General features: G+C 34.0%; 1 protein-coding gene across 3 annotated transcripts in view; it reads left to right on the top strand.

The window, feature by feature from the left end:
* Positions 1 to 22,375, top strand: part of LOC138325755 (zinc finger protein GLIS3-like) — a 49,274-nt gene that overhangs the window by 18,613 nt on the left and 8,286 nt on the right. For all 3 annotated transcript variants that reach the window (XM_069271629.1, XM_069271628.1, XM_069271627.1), the window contains exons 2-8: positions 476 to 765; positions 6,738 to 8,284; positions 12,039 to 12,200; positions 15,690 to 15,800; positions 19,010 to 19,154; positions 20,631 to 20,718; positions 21,643 to 21,809. In XM_069271629.1, coding sequence (XP_069127730.1) covers positions 480 to 765; positions 6,738 to 8,284; positions 12,039 to 12,200; positions 15,690 to 15,800; positions 19,010 to 19,154; positions 20,631 to 20,718; positions 21,643 to 21,809 — 2,506 coding nt within the window. In that variant the 5' untranslated portion in view covers positions 476 to 479. The remainder of the gene's footprint in view (positions 1 to 475; positions 766 to 6,737; positions 8,285 to 12,038; positions 12,201 to 15,689; positions 15,801 to 19,009; positions 19,155 to 20,630; positions 20,719 to 21,642; positions 21,810 to 22,375) is intronic.

Genomic DNA, 22,375 nt, shown 5'->3' with positions numbered 1-22,375 from the left:
ACCTGACCGTGGACAAATTATAATTGTATTCAATAAAATTATATAGCAGAAGTTACGATGATCTGCTTCTCAATATGAGTGAGAAAAAAATGGACATCGGTATTTAGGCTGATCGATATTACCCCCTGCCCTTGTCTATTTACTTCCAAAATTTGTTTATGGTCTGTTCGATAATTAAACCAGATTAAAAATTGATGAACTTGAATGATTTTAAACAAAATTAGTCGTTGATATTATGTTTTTTTGTTGTTGCTTTTTTCTCCAATTGCATCATTGCATTAATGTAGCTTATAATCAAATACTTGTCTTTCTCCTTTCACTTTCAATTCTTCCAATACAATGAATGTAACAATTTTTTATAGTATGAAAAGTCAATAGTAAAAGAATTTGCCTTGAAAGCGATTTGCCTTCTTTCAATAATTTCTTCTCTTTAAAGAGGATTTTTCTTTTTCAATATTTTCTTTTCTTCTTGCAGAAAAATGAATGGACTCAACTCTAGTTGCAGTCAGAATGGCAGTTCAATGAAGGGAAATGGCAGTAATATACCAGCGTTACGAATACAGCCCGACACTCCCGTGCCGCCATCATGTGGCACCACACCCATTCCTCCCCTCGGACAGGACAAAGCAAATATACAATTACCAGCCCTGTCCACGACTCGCAGTGTTGTGAACCAGGGCAAACCTTCACAGAATGGAGTTACCCCACGAGGCATGGGGCACCACCAAGCCAGTAGTTTCTTCAACAACCGCCATATCAAGTCAGGTATGTGTTAGACTTTCCCGAAATATATATATTAAAGAAAAATTTTCTTTGCCGTCAGTAAAAATTTTTTAAATAATATGAGAAAAAAACATTAGTTTTAAGATTAATATATTTTGCAATATTCAAAATTTGTACATTTGAAATCTCCCCAATCCCCAAACCACCACCAACACCACAAAAATATTACAGAAAAACACATTTCTATTTGAATAGTAAAATTAAATATAAACAGTGTTGATGAGCTATAAATGTTATCATTGATTTGTGTTTAGAGCGGGAAGCTGAGTGTTCATTGCCTATCGTTTATTTGAGTATTCTCTTCTACGTTTTCCAAGTGGAAATCAATACACCAATTAGTAGACACAGAGCCTCGATGTGTAATTGTTATTGAGAATAGAAAAAATATATTGGAATTTAATGTAGAAAACAGTTGACTTGGACAATTGAACTGCAGACATTGGGGTTCTGTCTAAACTTTGATGACTTAATGAAATACGATACAAAACACTTGAGAACAAGAGAGCCAGGTATTGCGATTAATCAATGGGGCAAGGATAAAATATTTAGCATAGTCGGCCGATGCCCAGTCGCTATTCCCGAGATGTCGCTGAGATATCAGACATGTTGGGATAAATAATTGATCATTTGATAAGAAGGGATAATGCTGATTGGGAAAACATAAAACAATAACGGGTCAAAAAAGATGACGACTCTTTATCCTCTTATGTCTTAGAGGTCAGTCAGGTACTCCTGCAGATTCCTTAATTTACTCAAATGGCATGGTTCATTCAATCTTACTTCACTTATAGCATTATATATCACCATTCATTTTTGGAATGAGATTTCCGTACAATTTTTAGTAGCAGCATTCATAGGGGTCAAAGGTGAATATTTATTAAGGTCAGAGTTCATTCTGTCATCCTTGTTAAAGAGTTTCCCTTTGATCTGTGGAAAGAAATTCCTCACAGACGAATAGATTTTTTTCCTGAGATAGTGCCCTATCAGCAGGATTTCATTTTCTCTGAAGAAAGATTTTTTTATTTATCACCAAAAGAACTTTTTTATCAATATTCCTCTCCGCCTACACTCGATAGATTAATGATTTTTTTTTTGCCTGGCCCTTCTTTTAGATGCTGCGCTTGGAATAATTGCAGCACAATATAAGCAGATAGAAAAAAAAGTGTGATGATGGAAAGCGATTTGTTGCTTTGTCAGAATTTTTGTCAGTGCCTCAGCCATGAGGGTGTCAAAGAAAAGGAATCACCTTAATTAGTATATTGATTATCTGTCAACGAGGTAAGACATCAGAGCTTGTTATTGTTCCATATAGTTTCAGGACTGTATAGAAGTTTCCCACTACCTATCAACATAAGAAAACACTTCAAAATCGAAAATGTTTAGCCGAAAACATTATGCATGATTGCAAGTCCATCAAATGTGATAGATATGTGATGTGACTGACGTCATCATCATGCAAAACCCATTATCACTCCGCCAAAAACATCCATCATTTGAAAGTTAAATCAGATTTAAAGTACATCTTTACAGAAAAGTTTGTTTTGAGATTTAAACTCCCACATATATTTCTTTTCAAGATAGCAGTAGGATTTGTATAGGTAGATAAAGCATGACTGATCAGATGATATAAAAGCAAACAAACACTTTTTAATGCATAAGGAAATCTATTTTTCTTTTATGTCATATCCGCTTTTTTAATTTTTAATTTCAATAACAATAACAGGCACAATAAGAAAATTTGTCGCACTCCTTAAGCTGAATTACAAATCTCTCAACATCAATGCTTTCTTATAAGTTCAATGAACTTCAACATCATTTAAGGTTGAAATAAATTTAAAAAATTATGTAACTACATTGTATAAGTCTTGAAACACGATTATACATAAAAATTGAAGAAATAAAATGCCATGTTTCCTTCTTTTTTATTTTATTCATGGATTGTACTAAAAACTTTGTGTTGATTCCAAATCTATTAAATACAAGTGCCATCTTTAAGTGAAATAATGTTAATATATATGTAACGGGTAACAGTTTTAACTGTTGTAATCTGTGTAGTGATTTGACAGTTTCTCTCGATATTGACTTGAATATGAAACGTTGGGTGATCTTCTCACGTGACTTGAGTTACTCTGAGTCATAGAGAGGGATTTCATATCACCTATTGTCCTCGAGTGACACATTTAATAATAAAGATGTACACATGTTAAAGGTTGATATCCTTAGATAATCTCGGGGACATTATCAACACTTTAAATTGTTAAAATACACCAATTTTATAGGGGTTTAAATATCGACCTGTACAGTGATTGGGGGTGAAGGATTTTCAGTAACATTTGGAACGATTGGCTACAACATTCCCATGAACCCTACTGTTGTAAAATATAACTTCCTCCACCCCTATGATTTCATAATGAACTACTCTGGACTAAGAATTTAGAAGAGCTCAAATGTGTGTTTAGGGGTGGATGAAATAATTATGATATCTAGTTCAATGTTTTCCATTGACAAATAAATACCTTTGTGCCATATTATGTTAAATTCAAAATGATCCAGACTGATCTTATTCTAAAAATATCCTGTGCTTGAAATTAAAAAAAAAAAATCAAGTAAATGATTAACATAAAAAAGAAATAGCATCAAAAATCATTTTAAAAGTGACATTTGTTAATAACAGATAAAAAAAGTTGATAAAAGTTTCATGGAAAATTATTGATAGATATTTGAATAATCATGAATATGTTCGTGTCTCCACGCAACATGTCATTATACATGACTGAACCCTTTAATTCATCTCATAACCTAATCATACTGACTATCTACAAAAGGATAAAATCAGGATAAATAAAATTACTTTGGAATAAAGTTTTATCATCTGAAAAGGAAAGCTATATGATCAAAGCATTCAACTGAGTCAGATTTAACTTTCGTGACTGAAAATACTGATTTATATAAAAATTCTAACTAATCATAACAATCGTTAATGACAAAGGGAAGAAAAAGGTCAGAGAAAACTTAAAAGTAATATAAAAAACGGCTCAAATAATTGACCAATAGTTGGCACTGTGATGTGCTGCGAATCAGAGCGCGGACTCGCAGCAATCTGGGGCAGCCCGTTACTGGTGTGTAGAGAGTGATATTTTATTTACAGGATCCTCTCTAGATAAAGCTTATAAACAATGATTTAAATGCAGATTGGACTATAAAACAGAATAATAGAACGGATACAATTGATGTAGCATTGGTGTTACTGGATTAACATTCTACAGAGCCCCTTATCATTGGCCCATCGCTCACACAAAAAACTCGACTATTTGGTGATCAAACTGCTACATATAAAGCATTTTTAACGCCGCACTTTTGATCTGTTGGTGTGTTGAATCTATTTAATATCCCCTGAGATTTTAATTTTGAATTAATGACACTGTAGGGATTAGGAGCATTTAAAATGGAAGCTTTCTATTTGCCTAATAACATTCTTGACAAAAAATTCAAGAAATCGATTCTTTAATTGCTAATTCTAGTACAAATGATCTAACACTAGCTATCAGAGGTTAGCCTCCGAGGTCAGTACTAAGAAATATGTTTGTGTTGTACATGGAGGGCTCTTACAAAACGCTGATGTAAATCTCGAAATAGTTTACAAGGAATCATAACATGTTTGGGATTCTTTTGAAGAATTTCAATCACTGAACTGTTCTTCAAGACAGGGGAATATAGGTCAACAGTATTGTTTTTGGCTTGTTAAATGTTCGCTGTCAAAACAAAACCAACCTGTACAGAAAAATATTTGTTTAAATAAGACTTACGATATTACTTTAACAACTTCAAGATTCAATAGATTGAAATAGTTTGAGTATAGCTCTGACTTTTCATCAAACTGGATGAGAACAAAAGACAGGTAGAACTGTACAGATATTGAAACAACTTTTACTGACAGGATTTGGCAAACGGTCAAAAATGACAGAAATATTTTATCTTGACTGCTTTTTGACAGAAGGTAACAAATTCAAAAGCTGATAGCTTTTTACTTTCATCTTTAACCTGGTAAATTTGCAGTACATTTCCAAAAGTAGCTTTTATAAAACAATATTTGCACATTTTTGTTATAATAATTTTCTACTACCGAGTAGATTACACGAGTTTTTTAACCTGTAAGCTAACTAGTCTTATTCAAGTTCCAGGGTTTTATCTTGTATTACAAATTCTACCCTGATTTAAGCTCAGCAATGAAAGACTGTGGAACACAATGGAATTGTCTTTGTTCCTTTTATTTACTCTCGATAAAGATTTGTTTTTGTGCCTCAATACCGATATGCTAATTATCTTACATATTTCTTATGATAAATATTAGCTTCCACTCACGAAGATATACACATACCAAAATTTATAACTTTGACATGTTTGTGACACAAAGTCCTGAATTTAGAACAACTTTCGCTTGTTTTTAGACAAAATCTGAGTTGTCATAAAACTTGTTCTAAATGCAAGGGTTCAAGCTCCTGGGCGAGTGTGGCAGGTTTATGGTAGGGCATTAAGAATGCTGACAAATATTGAATAGGATCCTGATGTTACTAATCAACCTAGCCTACTTATTAAGCTATTTTAGAGTCCTATTGCCCATAACAAGATGGAGCGGATTTTAAGCTTTTCAGAAATGTTTTTCTCGAGTGGGCCAACCCATACTCCCCATAAGTACAGTCAGGAATTGGCGATATTTTTAGCTTTAAAATCGATAAACTTCTAACTTATCTATTGTTTGCTGATAAGTTTATACATTGTGTAATGTTTAAATTTCATGTGGTTAACAGGTGATGTTATTTAAATGTAATTTATTTTGACGAGGTGTTTGTGTCATGTCCGGACCTGTCAATCTTCAGTCTGTCTATAAGTACACACAGTGACACACCTATCCCTATCAGGACATATAATTAAAACTTACCAGTACTTAGAGGAAGATCTAAATATCTAAAGGACTGGAATTTTTTTTTTTTTTTAAATGAAATGATCTGCTCAGTGTTCTTTTAGGGTATATGAATGCCTCTACAAGCTCAGAGGGTTGTATTGGCAAAGTGGTTAAGGTGTCTGACATCCTTCCACCACCTCCACACCTTTTCCGTAGGTGTGCTGTTTTTCAAAGGGTACTCAGGCTTTCCTTCATGATCAATACAGAGGAAAAAATCTTTAAATGACCCAACTTGTTAATAAGATATAATAGAAGCAAAACAAACCAAAGTGACCTAGCCATAACCCAATATCAGTTGACTTGGCTAAAGGCAAACAGGTCTATGAAACCTCTACTCATGTCCGTCTGCTTGACTAACCTGTTGAACTGATAATTAGGGATATTTAATCAAACTGAACCATTTGAAATCATTCGATTAAATGCTTCATGGGTCAGCGACAGTCCTTGTATGATCAATGGGATAGAAATCAATGGTGGAATCAGACTTTAATAACCGGGCGAGGCTGAGGAGACAGGGGAGAAATTATGGCAATGGTCGCCATACAAAGGACATAACTATTAGAGGTGTATTGATTGACGGTGTTACAGACAACTGTCTTAATGCCGTCTCTAAATCGGAGGCTAGGTGATGACTGGCTAGATCAATATCTAACATGATACATCAACTAACTTTATTTGCTTTTATATTAAGAAACAAATAGAAATATTAACTCGGTGTAATTAATTGGTTAATGATAAATATATTAAAAAATTAAAAAAAAACCCATGCATGTGAATATGATTACATGTTTATTTAACGTGCTGCAAAATTCCAATCAGCTTTTCCCATTAAGATTCCTGGTACTCTTTGACAAGAAACTAAAAGCTAGTTCAAAAGTCCCTCAGTTTACAAATCCCTTCAAATTGGCATTCTTTCTGCCCCTTTTCTTTTCAGTTAATATGAGTTCCCTGTATTCTGGTTTACATAGAGCTTTTTTTATTATCATTGCAGACTTGAATGGCATGATGGGGCCTATGTGCATGGGGATCAATCCACGAAACCGCTCCATGGGGCATCAGATTCAACCATCCAACCAAAGTGTCCAGCAACAGAATCTACACATCCCTAACCGACTGGAGACGTCCACCCCTACACCCAGCGAAGTCTCCAGCATAAGGTCAACTCCACGACCTTCAGCACAGACCCCAACCATGCAGGAGCGTGTCACAACGCCATCCTTCAATGGAAACGATAAACATGTTTTCCTTGAGCCATTCCCAGTCACAAAGAGTGAGTGGAATCCGTATAAGCCATTGCCACATGTCCACAATGGTAGCAATGGCACGTCAGTTACTACAGCAAGTGAAATGGATCGCCAATCCAACTGTTCCAATGGCATGATACCAAGTGCTACATGCTCTCTATCACCTTACCAACACATGGAGACTTCGCCCTCTGGTTCCAATTTCACATCAAGCCCACGCAACTCAGCACATGTAAGGATGCATGGAACAAAGCGCGCCCTATCCATCTCTCCTATTGGCTCTGATGGAGTGGACCTGTACTCCCTTATAAGGACGTCCCCCACATCCTTGGTGGCATACATCAACGGGTCACGTAGCTCGTCCACTAGTGTATCTCCACAGCCCGGGGTCCAGCCAGGCCACTTTGGTCACTTAATCGCACACAGAAGCAATAGGGGAGGGAGCTCTGGAAGTCCCTACTCTGGTTCAGGGTCATCTAGGCCCCGGCACTGCTTCACCCCACATAGTGGTTTCAAACGTGAGCCCGAATTTGGAATCAACGAGAACCTGTCTGACATATTCCCCGACATTGTCAGTAATCAAGTTGTGGTACAACAAAGTGATGTCCAATCCTTCGAGCAACGTGCCATGGAGGACATGCGTTATTCACAAATGAATAATTTTGCAAATCAACACACAAGCCAGCCAAATAACACAACAGCAGGCACAAACATCAGCAGTAATCTAGCTGTGGTCGGGCGTCCACCTCCGCCCTATGAACAGGCTGTCGTTCAGAACCCTGCCGGGCCAACCCCAACCTCTCAACAACAACAGATGCCACATATGCCAGCCACACAACACCACCACATGCACACATCACCACCTCAGCCACAACAACACATCACACAGCCTCTCCAGCAACACAACTTCCAGCACAACAACAATATGGCACCACAAGTGGCTCCGGCTCTTCAACCGCTGTCACAGCTTAACAACAACACGAACAATATGGTGAACAACAATAACATTATCAATGAAAATAGCTATCTGAACGGTGAGATGTTAGAGGACGGCGAGGTAGATGAGAATGGAGAGAAACAAAACATGTGTAGGTGGATAGACTGTAACCTCATGTTTAAGGAGCAGGATGAACTTGTCCGTCATATAGAAAAGGCACACATTGACCAGAGAAAGGGCGAGGACTTTACCTGCTTCTGGTCTGGGTGTCAGCGCCGTTATAAACCCTTCAATGCCAGATACAAGTTACTGATTCATATGAGGGTTCACTCTGGGGAGAAGCCAAACAAATGTACAGTAAGTATTCCGCTTTGTCACTTTGTGTGTAGCTGTCTGTGTCTTTCTGAAGTCATGGTGAATGAGTGGTTGTAGTGTCTTGCCAGCCCTCAATCTCAGGATTATAAATAGTTAAGGTCAGTTTAGGCTTCATGGTTGAACATTCTACCAACAGCTCTCTGTCTTAGGAGTGGCACAGACCAGTGGTCAAGGTGTTACTATCTCTCAAGGTGTCTGACATTCTTTTCTTGTCCTTGACCTTCATCTCAGGACAGCAGAGCCCAAAAAGTGAGATATTCTAATCCTTTGGATTTGCCATAATATACATTAAAAACCTTGAAATTAGGAATTTTCAGCTTTTTTCAAAACAAATGTAACTGTAGGGTTCAGGGAACAAATATCTAATGGCATAGTATATGAAGGTCATGCCAACCTTTTTGTTGTGGACGGTGTGAGGCATTGTTTTGGTGCTGTGCTGTGTATCACATTAGTATGTATAATTAAAAACTTGTACAAAAGACCTTTTCCCCTGTACGCAGCTGATCTGTTTCCATACATGTATTTTTAACCACAACAAAATTCTAAAGGTCATAATGCACCGACTGTGTTTATTTTAGTAAGTGGAGCTACTCGGCTCACCTTGGTTAGTGCTCACCGTTTAGATCAGAGAAATTTCTCTCTGACATCTATTCAAGTTTTATGCTAAATTCTTTTTTGAAAGTAGTTTTGTATTTCCTGATATCACGTTGGACAGTACTATACATTTAATTATTGATCAGTTTGCCCTGAGCTGGACTAATTGCTTCGTTGATTAAGCTGGTTGGACAGACTCAACTGCTAACAACACTAAATTCATTGCAGTTCGATACATGCATTGCACTTCCGTTTCTAAGATTTACAACAGATTAAGCGGAGATATTGTGTTAACAACAGATAATTATCTTTTGTCTGGCTGCAGCATTTTTAGATTGATTCAGGTACAAAGTTCAGGGTATTATCCAGTTTGCTAGGAACCAGGGTAATTTAAATGTCTGTTTCATGTTTAAATTTATTGCTGAGATTCAGATAACACTGGCGAATTAGATACGTTGGATAACTTGAGAAAGGACTATAAATGTTTTATTTTTTGCAGAATTTTAATTATATTTTTAGCAGCAATATCAAAGTAGCTGTTCAACTAAAATCACCCACAATGCATTATTGTGTCTCTGGTGTCCCACAATGCACTAGGTGGACATTCACCATTTGTAACCAAACACTCATTGAAATGCCTCCAAAAGTTGTGACTACATAACAAATATATGACCTAGTGGCACTACATTTGTGGAAGGGTGTATATTGAAACACAAATGATTATAGAGCCTATGGTGTCATGGACGTCATTTAAAACAAATGTCTTTTTTAGCCATCTGTATACAGAAGTGTCCGGTTTCAGTCTTGTCATGTGACTTTTTCAAACCTTTAACAGCTGTTATGGGGACAAAGTTTACAAGGATATTGGTATTAATATCCATGTAGATATCACATAAGGAGAGCTTAAGAGCCTGTATCTTACAATATTTATAAGATACTGTGGAAAATGAATAGGCAGAGTAATGTAGATAGTAAAGCTGTAACTAATTAAAAAATGTAGTGTTTGTCTTTTTATTATGATAGATTTTTTATCAAATTTGAATGTTTAATTTTTTATTGTTTTGTTACATTGAATTATAGCATAACTTCGATTTAGATAATCATTTTTAGTTTTTACTAATTTATGAGTGAATGTTGCTTACTTGATATGTACATACACTGAGGTTTTGACCAGTGAAAAGTAAATATTATATGCATATAAATTTTAATTTGAAGATGATTCAACATACCCCAAGTAAAATAATAAGGATTACAATGCTGGTTTATGTTTAAAAAGGGTGTATTATCAATAAGGAATTGATGACGTCTGCTAAGATGGATGATGATGGATGGTATACAACTGTCCATGTCAGAAGTCTGCAGAAATTACCACAATTTTCTCTCTTTGCTTAAATTAGCTTTTACAGTGAAATGATTGTCTCGCCCTGTGTTTGATTTCTCAACCTCGTGGATTAATCTGGACGAGGTTAGGCTAATATAAGTAAACATTGCACTGGATTATCAGTCTTTGACCCTTACACGACCTCATATCATGACCTCACAATAGCAATTTATCTTTAAGATCCATAAAGAAAAATTTTAAGGAAAACAAAAGAAATTCTTAAATATAATTCCGAAAACTGGTAAAAAAAATCCACCAGAACAGTTCATTGACAATGTAAGAGGAAGTTAGATAGGGGGTACACACTTAAGATTATCAGAGTCATCAGAAGATGTTTAAAGATTTGATCTGGTTAGATCTGTCTGGTCAACAAACTAAGTACAATAACAGTACATCGCTTATACTAAAAACATTACTTTTACTACAGAATATATGAAATATTTCAGATGGCTGACAGTTGTTATAGAACCCAGTTCAGTTAATGATTAAACTCCTTATATGATAATGTTAACAGAAACATTAGAGAACGTGGAGTGGACTATACTTGGAGTTAAAGTGTTGTGTTTTATCAGAGCTGTGTACAAATATGTGTCCCCTATAGGTCATTGTTGCGACTGTGATTCAGCACCTATTGTACTGCAATGTTGCATACGTGCTTCACTGTATAAACTCATATTAGAAAACTTTGTAAATACCGTATGTACAGACATTCCCATGTAATAAATCATAATTATGACAGGTAATAAATTGAATTAATGGTAATTTCAATGCAATATTTGTTTATAAAAACAGTTTAAAGAGCAGTCGTATCAAACCCATCCACACATAAACACTGTATGAGGAAAATGTTTATCAAACTTCCTTATTTGGACAAATATTTTTGAAAATTCTAAACTATTATTTATTGTATATTAAATGTAAGAACCAGCTTTTGTAACAAATGGACCATGGATATTTTCCATACTGTGAGGATATTTTTGAACTTAATCAGAAACTTGAATCAGTTCCTGTACAAAGAAACCATTTTGTAATGGTGCCACAATGCATAGGCTGCATCATCAACGGTCAAAGGGACTTTTGTGAAAGTTCTGTACAGCTTGGCAGTGTGTACCAGACTTCGGCAACTTTAAACCATTACTAGCACTGATACGTTTGTGAAATAAATCAGTTTACTGGTATTTATTGATCCAGTCAGTCATGATTAATGCTGTACCTCTATTGCCAAAAATGTCAGCAGCAGGTGAAACCTTTGGCAAATTGTCAAAACTTTTGTAAAAATCTAATTTCAAAATGATGACATCAATATAAAGAGAAATGTTTGGTTAACGCTATCTAGGTATTTGATTAACTTTCTCCAAATTTCATTGCTTTAGATTTTAGAAAAAGAGAAGTTTAAAAATGTGGCTTAGAGTTTTAAGTTGCCTTCAACTATTAAAAACCCTTCAATTTTGAGTTTGAGAGCATGCAGGCTTCCCAACTGCAATGCACTGCATGCATAAGGTCTGTGGTTTTCCTCTTTGAGCTCTAGTCTTTTTCAACCATCAAAACAATGTTCCAGGATCATGAAACAATCTGTTTTTTGCTTAGCCAATCAAAAATGATATAACATTTTGTGACATCAAATGTGATTAGCTTAATCTAAACTGAGATTGTTTTTGACATGATATTGTATATAATTGTGAATTGAAATATATACCAAAACAAACTATGAGTAAAAAATGTTGAACTTAAAATGAATGTATTTGTGTATTTTTGTTTCAGTTTGAGGGATGTAACAAAGCATTTTCACGTCTCGAGAACCTTAAGATTCATCTGAGATCTCACACAGGAGAGAGACCCTATGTATGTACACATATAGGTTGTACTAAGGCCTTCAGCAACTCGTCTGACAGAGCCAAACATCAACGAACACATCTCGATACGGTGAGAATCTTAACTTTTTCTCCAATTATCATTTTAATGCTTATGGCCCTAATTTCTCAAAACAAATTATGTAAGTACATACTTAAGTTTTGACTTAAGTTTGCTCTTTTATCGGTTAGTGACGGTTACTGGTTGATATTGTTTTGTTTTGATATCACAAAGTCTATCTTGGACTTTTAAATTTGTTTGTTTGCTAAATTTCTGAAACGGATTGAAATGATTTAGAAATATCTAAAAACCAAGAGAAAATTTCTGTTGTTCAAATTCAATGGAAATACGTGATTACAATGTCTAATTTAGTTTTAAGATCTATGTTTGATAAATAAGTGATTTTTATTGATTTTTATTTACATTTTTGAATGCATTTAATTGTATATGTGACATAAAACATAAAAAAGAGACAAATTTCTAGAAACGGATCTGTTGCAACAACAGGTTAGAACACGGCGTCCTTTTAGGAAGACAGTCAGATGTATCCTGTTATACTTACTATTATTTAAATAACCTCATTGTCAGATGCCCTGAAAAAAGGTTAAAATCCTGAAACTGATCTGAGGAAAATTCAAGTTAAATAGGTGCACCAAAGTGTTTAGACTGATCGGCAAAACAAGATTTAAATAACAGTAACCTCAGTAACTTGAATCCTAGTGGTACAGCCTGGCCCGCACCACTCAATACGAATTTGTAAATAAAGTTGTAGGTTTTCTTTAAACCATAGCTATTATGATCCATAGAAAATTTCTTATTTGTTTACAATTACATGGAATTTATGTAGCCAGAAACCTGATCCCAAAACTCATTGGTGCCTATAGATTATTTACAGGCTTATAAAAATGACGACGGCTCAAGATAATGAATTTCTGATGAAAATTAAACAATGGCATGTGATTGATTTGATGGAATGTACTTCTGTTGCGGGACTTTTTTGACGGCCATATTGTATAGAGTGTTATTAAATTATATTGTGCACTTACAATGCGTATTGAAGGTTGCACAATGTGTTATAAAATCCGTGGTATTGTAATGGTGAAAATAGACACCTTTCTCATTGTAGTGCCGAGTACAATTTGGAAGATTTGAGAAGTATAATCGGTACCTGTCAGTTACCGTACTGTATTCAATTAAATGAAAATCATTTATCACCTCCACCTAACCATGCATGAAATTATGAAAGAGAGAAACACATTTTTCACTTGTAAATTTGCCTTGAAATTTGTATTTCGCACAAGCTTGATTGTATCGAAAAGAGCTGCATTATACTGTCTGAAGCCAATACAATAATCTTTAGGATCTATATGCCTACATATGTCCTTAAAAGGCAGACTCGGTACAGGATGTCTACTCCTCTGTAGACAGAATTCTCGGGTTTAATGGTAGTTGTGTCTTTGTTCTATCGTCCATTTATAAATATTTTATATTTACCACACAAATATAGATATCTTAGGGTGGTACTTTTGAAATTTAATTAGAAAATGGTACAGGTATACTTCTGAAGTTTAATTTCTAAATCTATTTGAAAAGGATTAGCAATATTTTAAAATGTTTTAAGTTTTAATTCCTTTTTCATAAAGAGGCCTTTTCTTCTCTTTGTTCCCCAATTATTTTTATCCTAGTATTTTTAACCTTACATCTACTGGTTACGTATTGGCTAATGAACTGAAGTTGTCAACATTTTTACTTATAATAAAATTCAGAGTTTTACATAATGCTATCAGTCAGATAATTTGTTTAAAATGATTGATTAATTTCTGTTAAACCAAATCCATTTCCAGCCAATATAGAACATGGTCTGCCTTTGGAAAACTATAGTGTGTGAATTCCTTGACCAAAGTTTGCGTTGAGTAAAGCACTTTTGTTGTAAATGACACATGCTGCATAATGCCCTGTCGTTAATTAAAGTCAGACCCTATTTACTGTAAGCTTTAGCATTTAATGTCGCTTCCTTTATTCTGGACTTGGCTTTGACATCTGTGAGCAAAGTAAATGGCTTCATTTCAGGTGCTATTTGAATAGGATATATTGAGTAGATATTTCTCCATAGTGTAGAGGGTTCAAAAATCAATTTCCACCATTAGGTAAAGAGAAAAATAAAAATTAGGGAAGTTATTTTGATAAAATATTTATGATAGAAGTAGGTTATGAATCATTTGTTGTGGAAACCAGGAAAAAAATGAACTAAAAAAAACTGATTAACAACGACGTAGGCGAGAATCAATTAAAATTTAGTCTCCAAAGCAGTTAAGAAATTAGTTGTTTTTGTACTCTATTCTAAAATATGTATCATTATAATCATTATCAGTAGAACCAAGGTAGAGAATTGATCAACTTGAAGATATAACAGAGAAGAAGGAAGGAAACAAAAACAAACAAAAAAAGAAAAAGAAAGATTAAGGATCTAGGTGTAACTCTTATTATATTTTCAACAAGAAATCCTAAATATTGAGATACATCATGACATTTTCATATTCATGGCTGTCTGCAAGTCCTGGAAATAGCTAAATGGAACACCTCTTTTAACTAATATAGATAAATAGACACCTCCTTTTCCTAAAATAAAAAGAATAGCCGGACACCTCCTGTCCTCAAAAAAGTCAAATAGAACACCTCAATCTGCAGGTATAGTCATCTTGGACAACATGCAGCGAAATACAACAGGCGTTATTTGTCTGCGACATGGTGTGTTTCGGCAAGTGTTGGATAAGATGCCCAATATAATGTTGACATTATATTGATCACTGTACTCAAATAGCACAATGCTTCCAATAGTGGCTGGCACAATTTCAAATAATTTATTTAATTTAACAAAAGATTTTTAAAGCTTTATTGAACTTTCTAAATAAAATCCATTTATCTTGATATGTAAATAAAAGTGCTGTGGAAGCATTTGTCTGCGAAGTAAGGTACAATGAGAAATTAGAGCCACACCTCTCTCCTGTAAATACAGAACAGGTGTGCTCTCTGAGACAGGTGCTTTAGTAAATACTTACTTAACAGTCATTTAGAGAAAGAAACTGTACTTCTAAATGCATGCAACATGAATAACAAAGTCTTCATGTTGTGTGACCTTTTAACATGTTTATAGGAATCTGTCAGTCCTATTTCCACTTGCCTGAAATAAAATTAAAAGCACAGAAATTGCTTTAGAGCAGAAACATCTTTTGATAGTGATGTTAATTCTTGTTTGATTCAAATATTTATTTAAAAAAAAACTGATTTTTTTTTTTAAATCTTAAGCCATGTAAGACATAGTCCTGTATGTATAAAATTATCTCCCCTTTACAATGGTTTCACCATGCTTATCTCCCATTTATCTTTAGAGTCCCCCCCCCCCCCCCACCCCTTATGTTTTTGTGTTATCGTCCTTTGATTTTCAGACTTCTGATGAAATAAGCAGGCCTAGGAAAAAGAGATATTCTGTTAATATTGTACTTATATTGTAAATTTTGGATTCATGAATTTAATGTTAATCAATTTTCTTGTACATTTCAGAAACCGTATGCATGCCAGGTAGCTGGATGTAACAAACGATACACTGATCCAAGCTCTCTCCGCAAGCATGTCAAGAACCATAATCAAAAAGATCCACAGATTAAGAAGAAGGTGGGTTTTGTTGTCTATATATTTCTGAGTTTTCGTAAATTGGAACCTGACACAATACAATTGTATCTTATTGTGTTGTAAACAGTCTGACACAATACCATTGTGCCTTGTTGTGTTGTAAATAGTCCAACCTCATTATCCCCAACAGCTGGGGCTAATATTATAACTTCCTAGTATTAGCATAAAGAATTAAAAAAAAAAATCAATTCCACGCTTGACTTTGTCAATTTCAAAAAAGCATTGCATTTTTGTTGAAAATTATCAACATGGCTACTATTAATCATCCAATTAAAACTGTTTTAAGTTTCATGAAAACCGCATAAAAATTACAACCATATTATGCCTTAATTTAATGAATTACATTAAAAGCCTGCATGTTGCATTAGATTGAGAAATACTGTTATTTAGCAATAACTAATGTTGGCCTTTTAACTTTTTAATTAGATTAAGATTTTGATGAATTTATACTATGTCATGTTTTCAATAAGCTTTCTGCAGACAATCTATTGTGACCTGCCTTCATTTTGAACCATTGCATGTTTTATCACCTAAATCTAAAAACTCCACTTGAATGCCATTCGCCCATGATAAAAGGGCATTGATTCGGATTTGATTCAACAGAAGACTGAAAACTAAAAGTGTGGAAAGCTTAATTCTACAGAATTATAATATCCATCTCATGTTTTATGTATGAATATCATAAAAAAAAAAACTATAAAATTATTTCAGAAAAGTTTGTAACAAATAGGATGTCTGTTGAATCATGTTTATCATTATTTAAAACCCCACCAAACTATGAATATTAAATAAAGGTTAAGCTTCCAAGGCTTAGAACAGCGGACTGATCTGTTGTTGAACAGGAAGCCATATTGGTGTAGTGGGTAAATACAAGGATATAGGTGTGTTGTGGGTGTGGTGTACCAAATGTTTACCTGTAGATAATATTGTAGGTAACAAATAATCCTTATCTTCAAACATTTTGTCTCGAAACAAACAAGTCTATGGAGCGATATTGGCAGTACACCATAGGTTAGATGTATACTTTACATTCAGTTTAATCTTCAAAGTAAAAAATATACAATCATCAAATATAATATTTACTTACCAGGTACATGGACAGATTAATAAAAATATCTAAAAGTTTGTCAAATAACTCTACATAACTAGTTTGATTTGTATGCCCTAATAAAATGGGGTGATATATATAAAGTCTATGATTGTATAGTCTATACATACTTTATATGGATAGAAGTAAAGGGTTTTTACCATGAATATAGCCATGTGGTCTGTATACAGAGGTGGTCACTAAGACAGGTTTCACTTCACATGTAAATGTGAATATGTACTGTACCATTACAAATGTCCTTTCAATTACATTCTGACCTGTCATGCATTGATATATGGAGTCAGGGCATGGATGTATTGCAGGCCCTCTGGTTTTTCTTATTCAGATATTTATTAAATGGAATCTTGATAAATTTGATAAAACAGTAGTTGATCTGTTTCAAGAACCAAGAGGCTTGGCCGATATACAGATAACACTGTTAAGACATTAGAAAGTTTACAATGAGGAAATTGAGTTAAAGTGTACAAAACTGGTGTTGTTTTGTTATACACTTAACACTTGTCTATTGACTGCCAAACAGACATTTACGCTAAGTCTATGACAAGGCGGAATTTATATAGTAAATCCACCGATCAGTGACACTGGTCCTTATGACCATGTAGGATAAATGTGAAAAGCCAGTGTGTGGATGGCATTTAATATATTACATTGTTCATGGCCGACGTTAGGAGTAACAATATCATTTGTGCCATTTAAATTTGGCGACATGAAAATATCTGCTGATCCATCACGATATTTATCATTCTATGGAACTCTCTTGTTTCTGGAGTTATAAAAGGAAAAGTATTTTAATGACACAATTTTGTTTAATATCCCAATTACGTGAGTAACGTAAACACAACTTGGCTCAAGTTACACATTTAAAACTTGATATTTTTAAATGTTTAATAAATTTTAGTCTGAATATAATCGTAATGTATTATGAATTTTTTTAGACGGTAAGACGATATGCGAGAAACAAATGCATAATAATTTGAACCAGGTGATAAAGATCATTGATTTAACTCGATAAAACCACTGTGCTCAACCATGTAATTAATTTGCACTAATGAACGAAAATTTGAACTACACCACATTTAATTTTGAAAAAAATCATGTTGTTATGTTGAAAAAAACAGATGTTTGTTTCATTAGTTTCAAAACAAGTGTTAAAGCAAGATATGGGACAAAAAAGTAATTCTATAGCAAGACATATTTAGTACCATAAAAAAGAAATAAAATGACTTGAAAAATAAACAAAATGGTTAAGTAAGCAAAAAAATATAATCACTTTATGTGGAGTACTTGTTTACTACAGAAATGGCTCAAGAGAAGTGAATGTTTGATGTTGACGAATAGGGAAATTAGTAAATATTGGGAAAGGTTCCGTAAAAATTGGTCCATTTCATTTCTAAGGATAATTAAATTCACAAAGAAAGAAAGCTGGCGTTATGTTTAAATAAACTAAGAAATACATTATGTAGTGAGTTAACTGAAGGTCACTTTCTTGTTTGTACTCAGCTTACATTTGTGTAGAGACTGCCAACATCTAAATATTTAAAAGCATTTTCTTTTTCATGTTCCATCATAAAAAGCCATGTACGTACTACTGTACAAACAAATTAATGGTCACATGCGTGTCACATTACCATTCCCAATATAAAAATTTGGACTTCCATCACAAATTAAAACCATTGATGTCCTAAAACACTGGATTTTATTACACTCCATTCGCACACTGAAGCATTAGTTAGATGAGAAGCATTCTGTACTTAGATAGGAGACTTTTAATCTAACTTTAAATAGCCTGCATAGATAAAAGACTTCTTGTCTAATTTCAAACGGCCTGTTCTGGTTAAAAAGTTAATAAAAATCTTTTTTTAAGACATATCATTTTGAAATCTGCAAGAAAAAAACCCAACAATTATAACTCTCACATACAGTACGTATATCTTAATGCAAAAAATATCATATCCATATTTTATATAAAAGATAAATCATCCAAGACAGAAAAAAAAAGTAAAAATTTACCATAAAATTATTAGAAATTATTAGATTTATGGAAAGAGTTGTAGGCTAAAGTTGAATTTGTGTTTTATTTCAGATGAAGAAGGAAGGTGATTCACTGGCAGGGCATGGAATGTTGTCTAATTGTCTTACAGTACAACAATTACATGTGGACAACACGCAGACAGAACCACAGGAAACAAGACAAGGTGTTACTGGCCCAACCACAGACCTCTACACAAGTGAGTTATCTTCTCTTTACTCCACCTTTATAATTGTTACCTCCCCTTGATTCTCAGGGTTCCCTTCCCTTTGTTCTTGATATCTTCTTTATTTGCCTCCATAATTGTTATCCATCCTTGATTCTCAGGGTTTTCTCCCCTTAGTTCTTTAGATCTATATCTTTTTATGTCTCCCTTATTTTTATCTCCCTTTAACTCTCTGAAGTCATCTCCTTTTATTCTATGTTATGATAGATAATAGGTATGTTAATCCTTGGTTATCTAAAGATTATTTAGATATTAACTGCACTGTTCTTTAATTATGCAAATAAAAAATGTCTGATTACTCAAAATGAGAAATAACCTTGGTATGAGTAACAATGTGGACAAGTATAGCTTCTGCGGTATTTTAATATCAAACAAAGGTTTAACTTCGAAAGAAATTTGATACATTTGTATAGCAAATTTTGGCACGGAATGAAAGGCCATGAATAATTGGTATTATAATGTTGTAGATAACGAGTTTCGTGACAGAATTCCTTGTTGTACTAATTGATGCCGTGTGATCTAGAAAACCTAATTATATTTTCACTTTTACTTTAAAAGAGAAAATGTTAATGTGTTCTCTAGAAGTAATTATGGACAGGCAGTATAGTTTGTACCTTGTGAGCCTCCCGATACAAATCTGATAGGCAGCCCATATAGGGTAATACCCCGATAAGTGATAGGGCACGTCCTGTACAGGGGCTTATGTTATTGCTGGTGTTCATTTCCGTCTCTGACGTCAATGGAAGCCAAGACAATAGGGTAGCATTGTTCTAAACACCTTATATTTGACAGACAGATTACTCAGAAAAAAATAAAGACTTTACTTTTCTAATTTTTTATAGATATTTCCATTGATACGACTAAGTGAGAACAAGAGTTATTCAAGGAAAGACATTGTCTCAAACAATTTTTTTATGCATTGGATTTGAAGTTTTAAAACATAAAAAAGTTGCAAATCAGTTCAAAATACATTTGGTATTTAATTACTTTATAGAATCAGAATTTAAATATAATTCTTATTGAAGTACTTTGATCACACAAGTATACAGATTGCGAAACTGTTTAGTAAATAATATTAGATAGTTTTTAAAATGTGCTCAATTATCTAAATTGACTCATGTTTTCAAGTTAATTAATTTACTTAACAATTTATTCTTCTTTTGGAAAAGAAAGTAAATGAAGACATGCATCATGATTAGACTATAGAAAAGAAAATCGTGTATTGCTTTAGCTTTTTAAAAAATGAAAGGCACTCAAACATGTTCATGTCTATTTTAAATAGAAATTGATTAAGCTAATGTATGTATATAAATATATCTATGTAGACCATCAAGTGTATTCTGGTGTGTTCAGAAGCACTAAGTGTTATTTTATTTTATCTTCACTGGGTTTCTTGGATCGTTCTCCATTTAAAATAATGCTAAGTACTATTTATGTTTCTATTTTCAGTCGGATTGTCTGATCATTCTCCGGGTCCTGTTACCATGGGAAGTCCGATGCCGAACTCCAGCTTAAGTGTGGTAGAAGAAGAGCAAGGGTAAGTCACACACAAAAATCCAGAACACAAACGCCTCTAGAAAATCTAGAACATATAAAAAAAAAATGCAAAAATTTCAGAAAATATAACTCCTTAACTCCCACAAAGTCTGGAAGATAACCTCTCCAGAAAAATCTATAATGCAACTTCTTCCAAAACACTTCCCGACATCACTCTTTCTCAAGAAAATCTGAAACCTTATTTGATACAGGCATAATTAATAATGAATCAGTAAAATATCTTTAATATGTAAAATTGAAACATTGAATTTTTCTTTGCACATTTTACAGTATATTTACTCTGTAACAGGATTTTAAACTTTCTTTTGTGAGCACAAAAAGAGAGTTATTTAATTAAAAGGAATTTGGAAAATTGTGTAGGGTTAGTATGTGCTGCCCTTTTAACCATTTAAAGTAATTATTTTTATCAAAACAAGAATCCTACACACTGGCTATGCCCTCCAATACACATCACAAATGTTGTCCATGTCTGAAGGAAATTTGTCATAATTAGCTTGATTGGAAGTACCTCAAGCAGAAATTTCAGAATAATGAGAGGTTAATTCTGGGTTTTGTGTTTCGGTTAGTACTCCATTCTCGGACACTCCCTGATCTCTTGCCAATGTAAGCCACCCCACTGTGTCCCAATATCCACAACTAATTACCACTAATTATATACAGTCTTTGTCTTCGATTGAGGACAGACACAAATCAAAAGACTGCCATGATTGGAAATTTGACTATTGTGGCAGTTTTTTTCATAAAGAAATTCATTCTAACAATAACCCATCAGTTGTCATATCTGTCAAGAATTGGATGTTCATTTCTAAAATTTCTTTGTCAGTTTGACATGACAGCTGCTTGAATTCCAAAACAAAGCATGAAAATAAAAGTTTTAATTATGATTGTGTAATTTTTTCTCCAGATTTGGAACCTACTCTCCAGTACCGCCACCAACACAATTCATGAGTAAGCGGCCGTTCCCGTCCATCCGTCCACCTGGCTTGCCTGCTAGTATGCGCCAGAATATGGCTCAACCATATCACGATCCAATGCAACAACAGTATCTGGACCACATGAGTAATATCTATGGTAACTATTCCTATATCCTAAATTACTGATAGAAAACGTATGTAATTATAGCTTATACAACCATGCCATATTATAGTCTTAAAATCACTTAGCGACTTAGTGGTTAATGTGTCTGATATTGCACCACTGAGGCACAGAAGATCGGCCCTATGTCCCCACCCTGAAGTTGGAGGCCTATTGGGGTATTGCACGCTATAGGTTAAGGGTTTTTCCCCACATATCTTCCAAGATAGGCTCCACCAAAACCGGACATGTTAACCTTTGGTGAGCAAAAAGAGGTAGATTTTTGACTCAAAAGCGGTAGCATTACACGCGGCATTTTTTGCGACGCGTCAGAGATATATAAATATCAATAATATGCAAAATAATTACAAAAACATATTTTGTTAACTAATTATGATTTAACTTTAATTATTACCATAGGCCTTGCATTGGTGGCTCATTTTGTATTTTTTAAATGTTAATTAAGGCTTACATTAAATTTAGAAGATGGAAAATGCCAATTAATACATTGTATACTTTTATTTCAATGCTATTTATCACCTTTTTCAATTATACATTTTGTC

This window comes from Argopecten irradians, chromosome 6 (genome assembly GCF_041381155.1).
Source record: "Argopecten irradians isolate NY chromosome 6, Ai_NY, whole genome shotgun sequence".
In the NCBI taxonomy this organism is placed as follows: Eukaryota; Metazoa; Mollusca; class Bivalvia; order Pectinida; family Pectinidae; genus Argopecten; species Argopecten irradians.
Note: the sequence above shows the minus strand (reverse complement) of the source record. Positions and strands in the feature narration are given on the sequence as shown.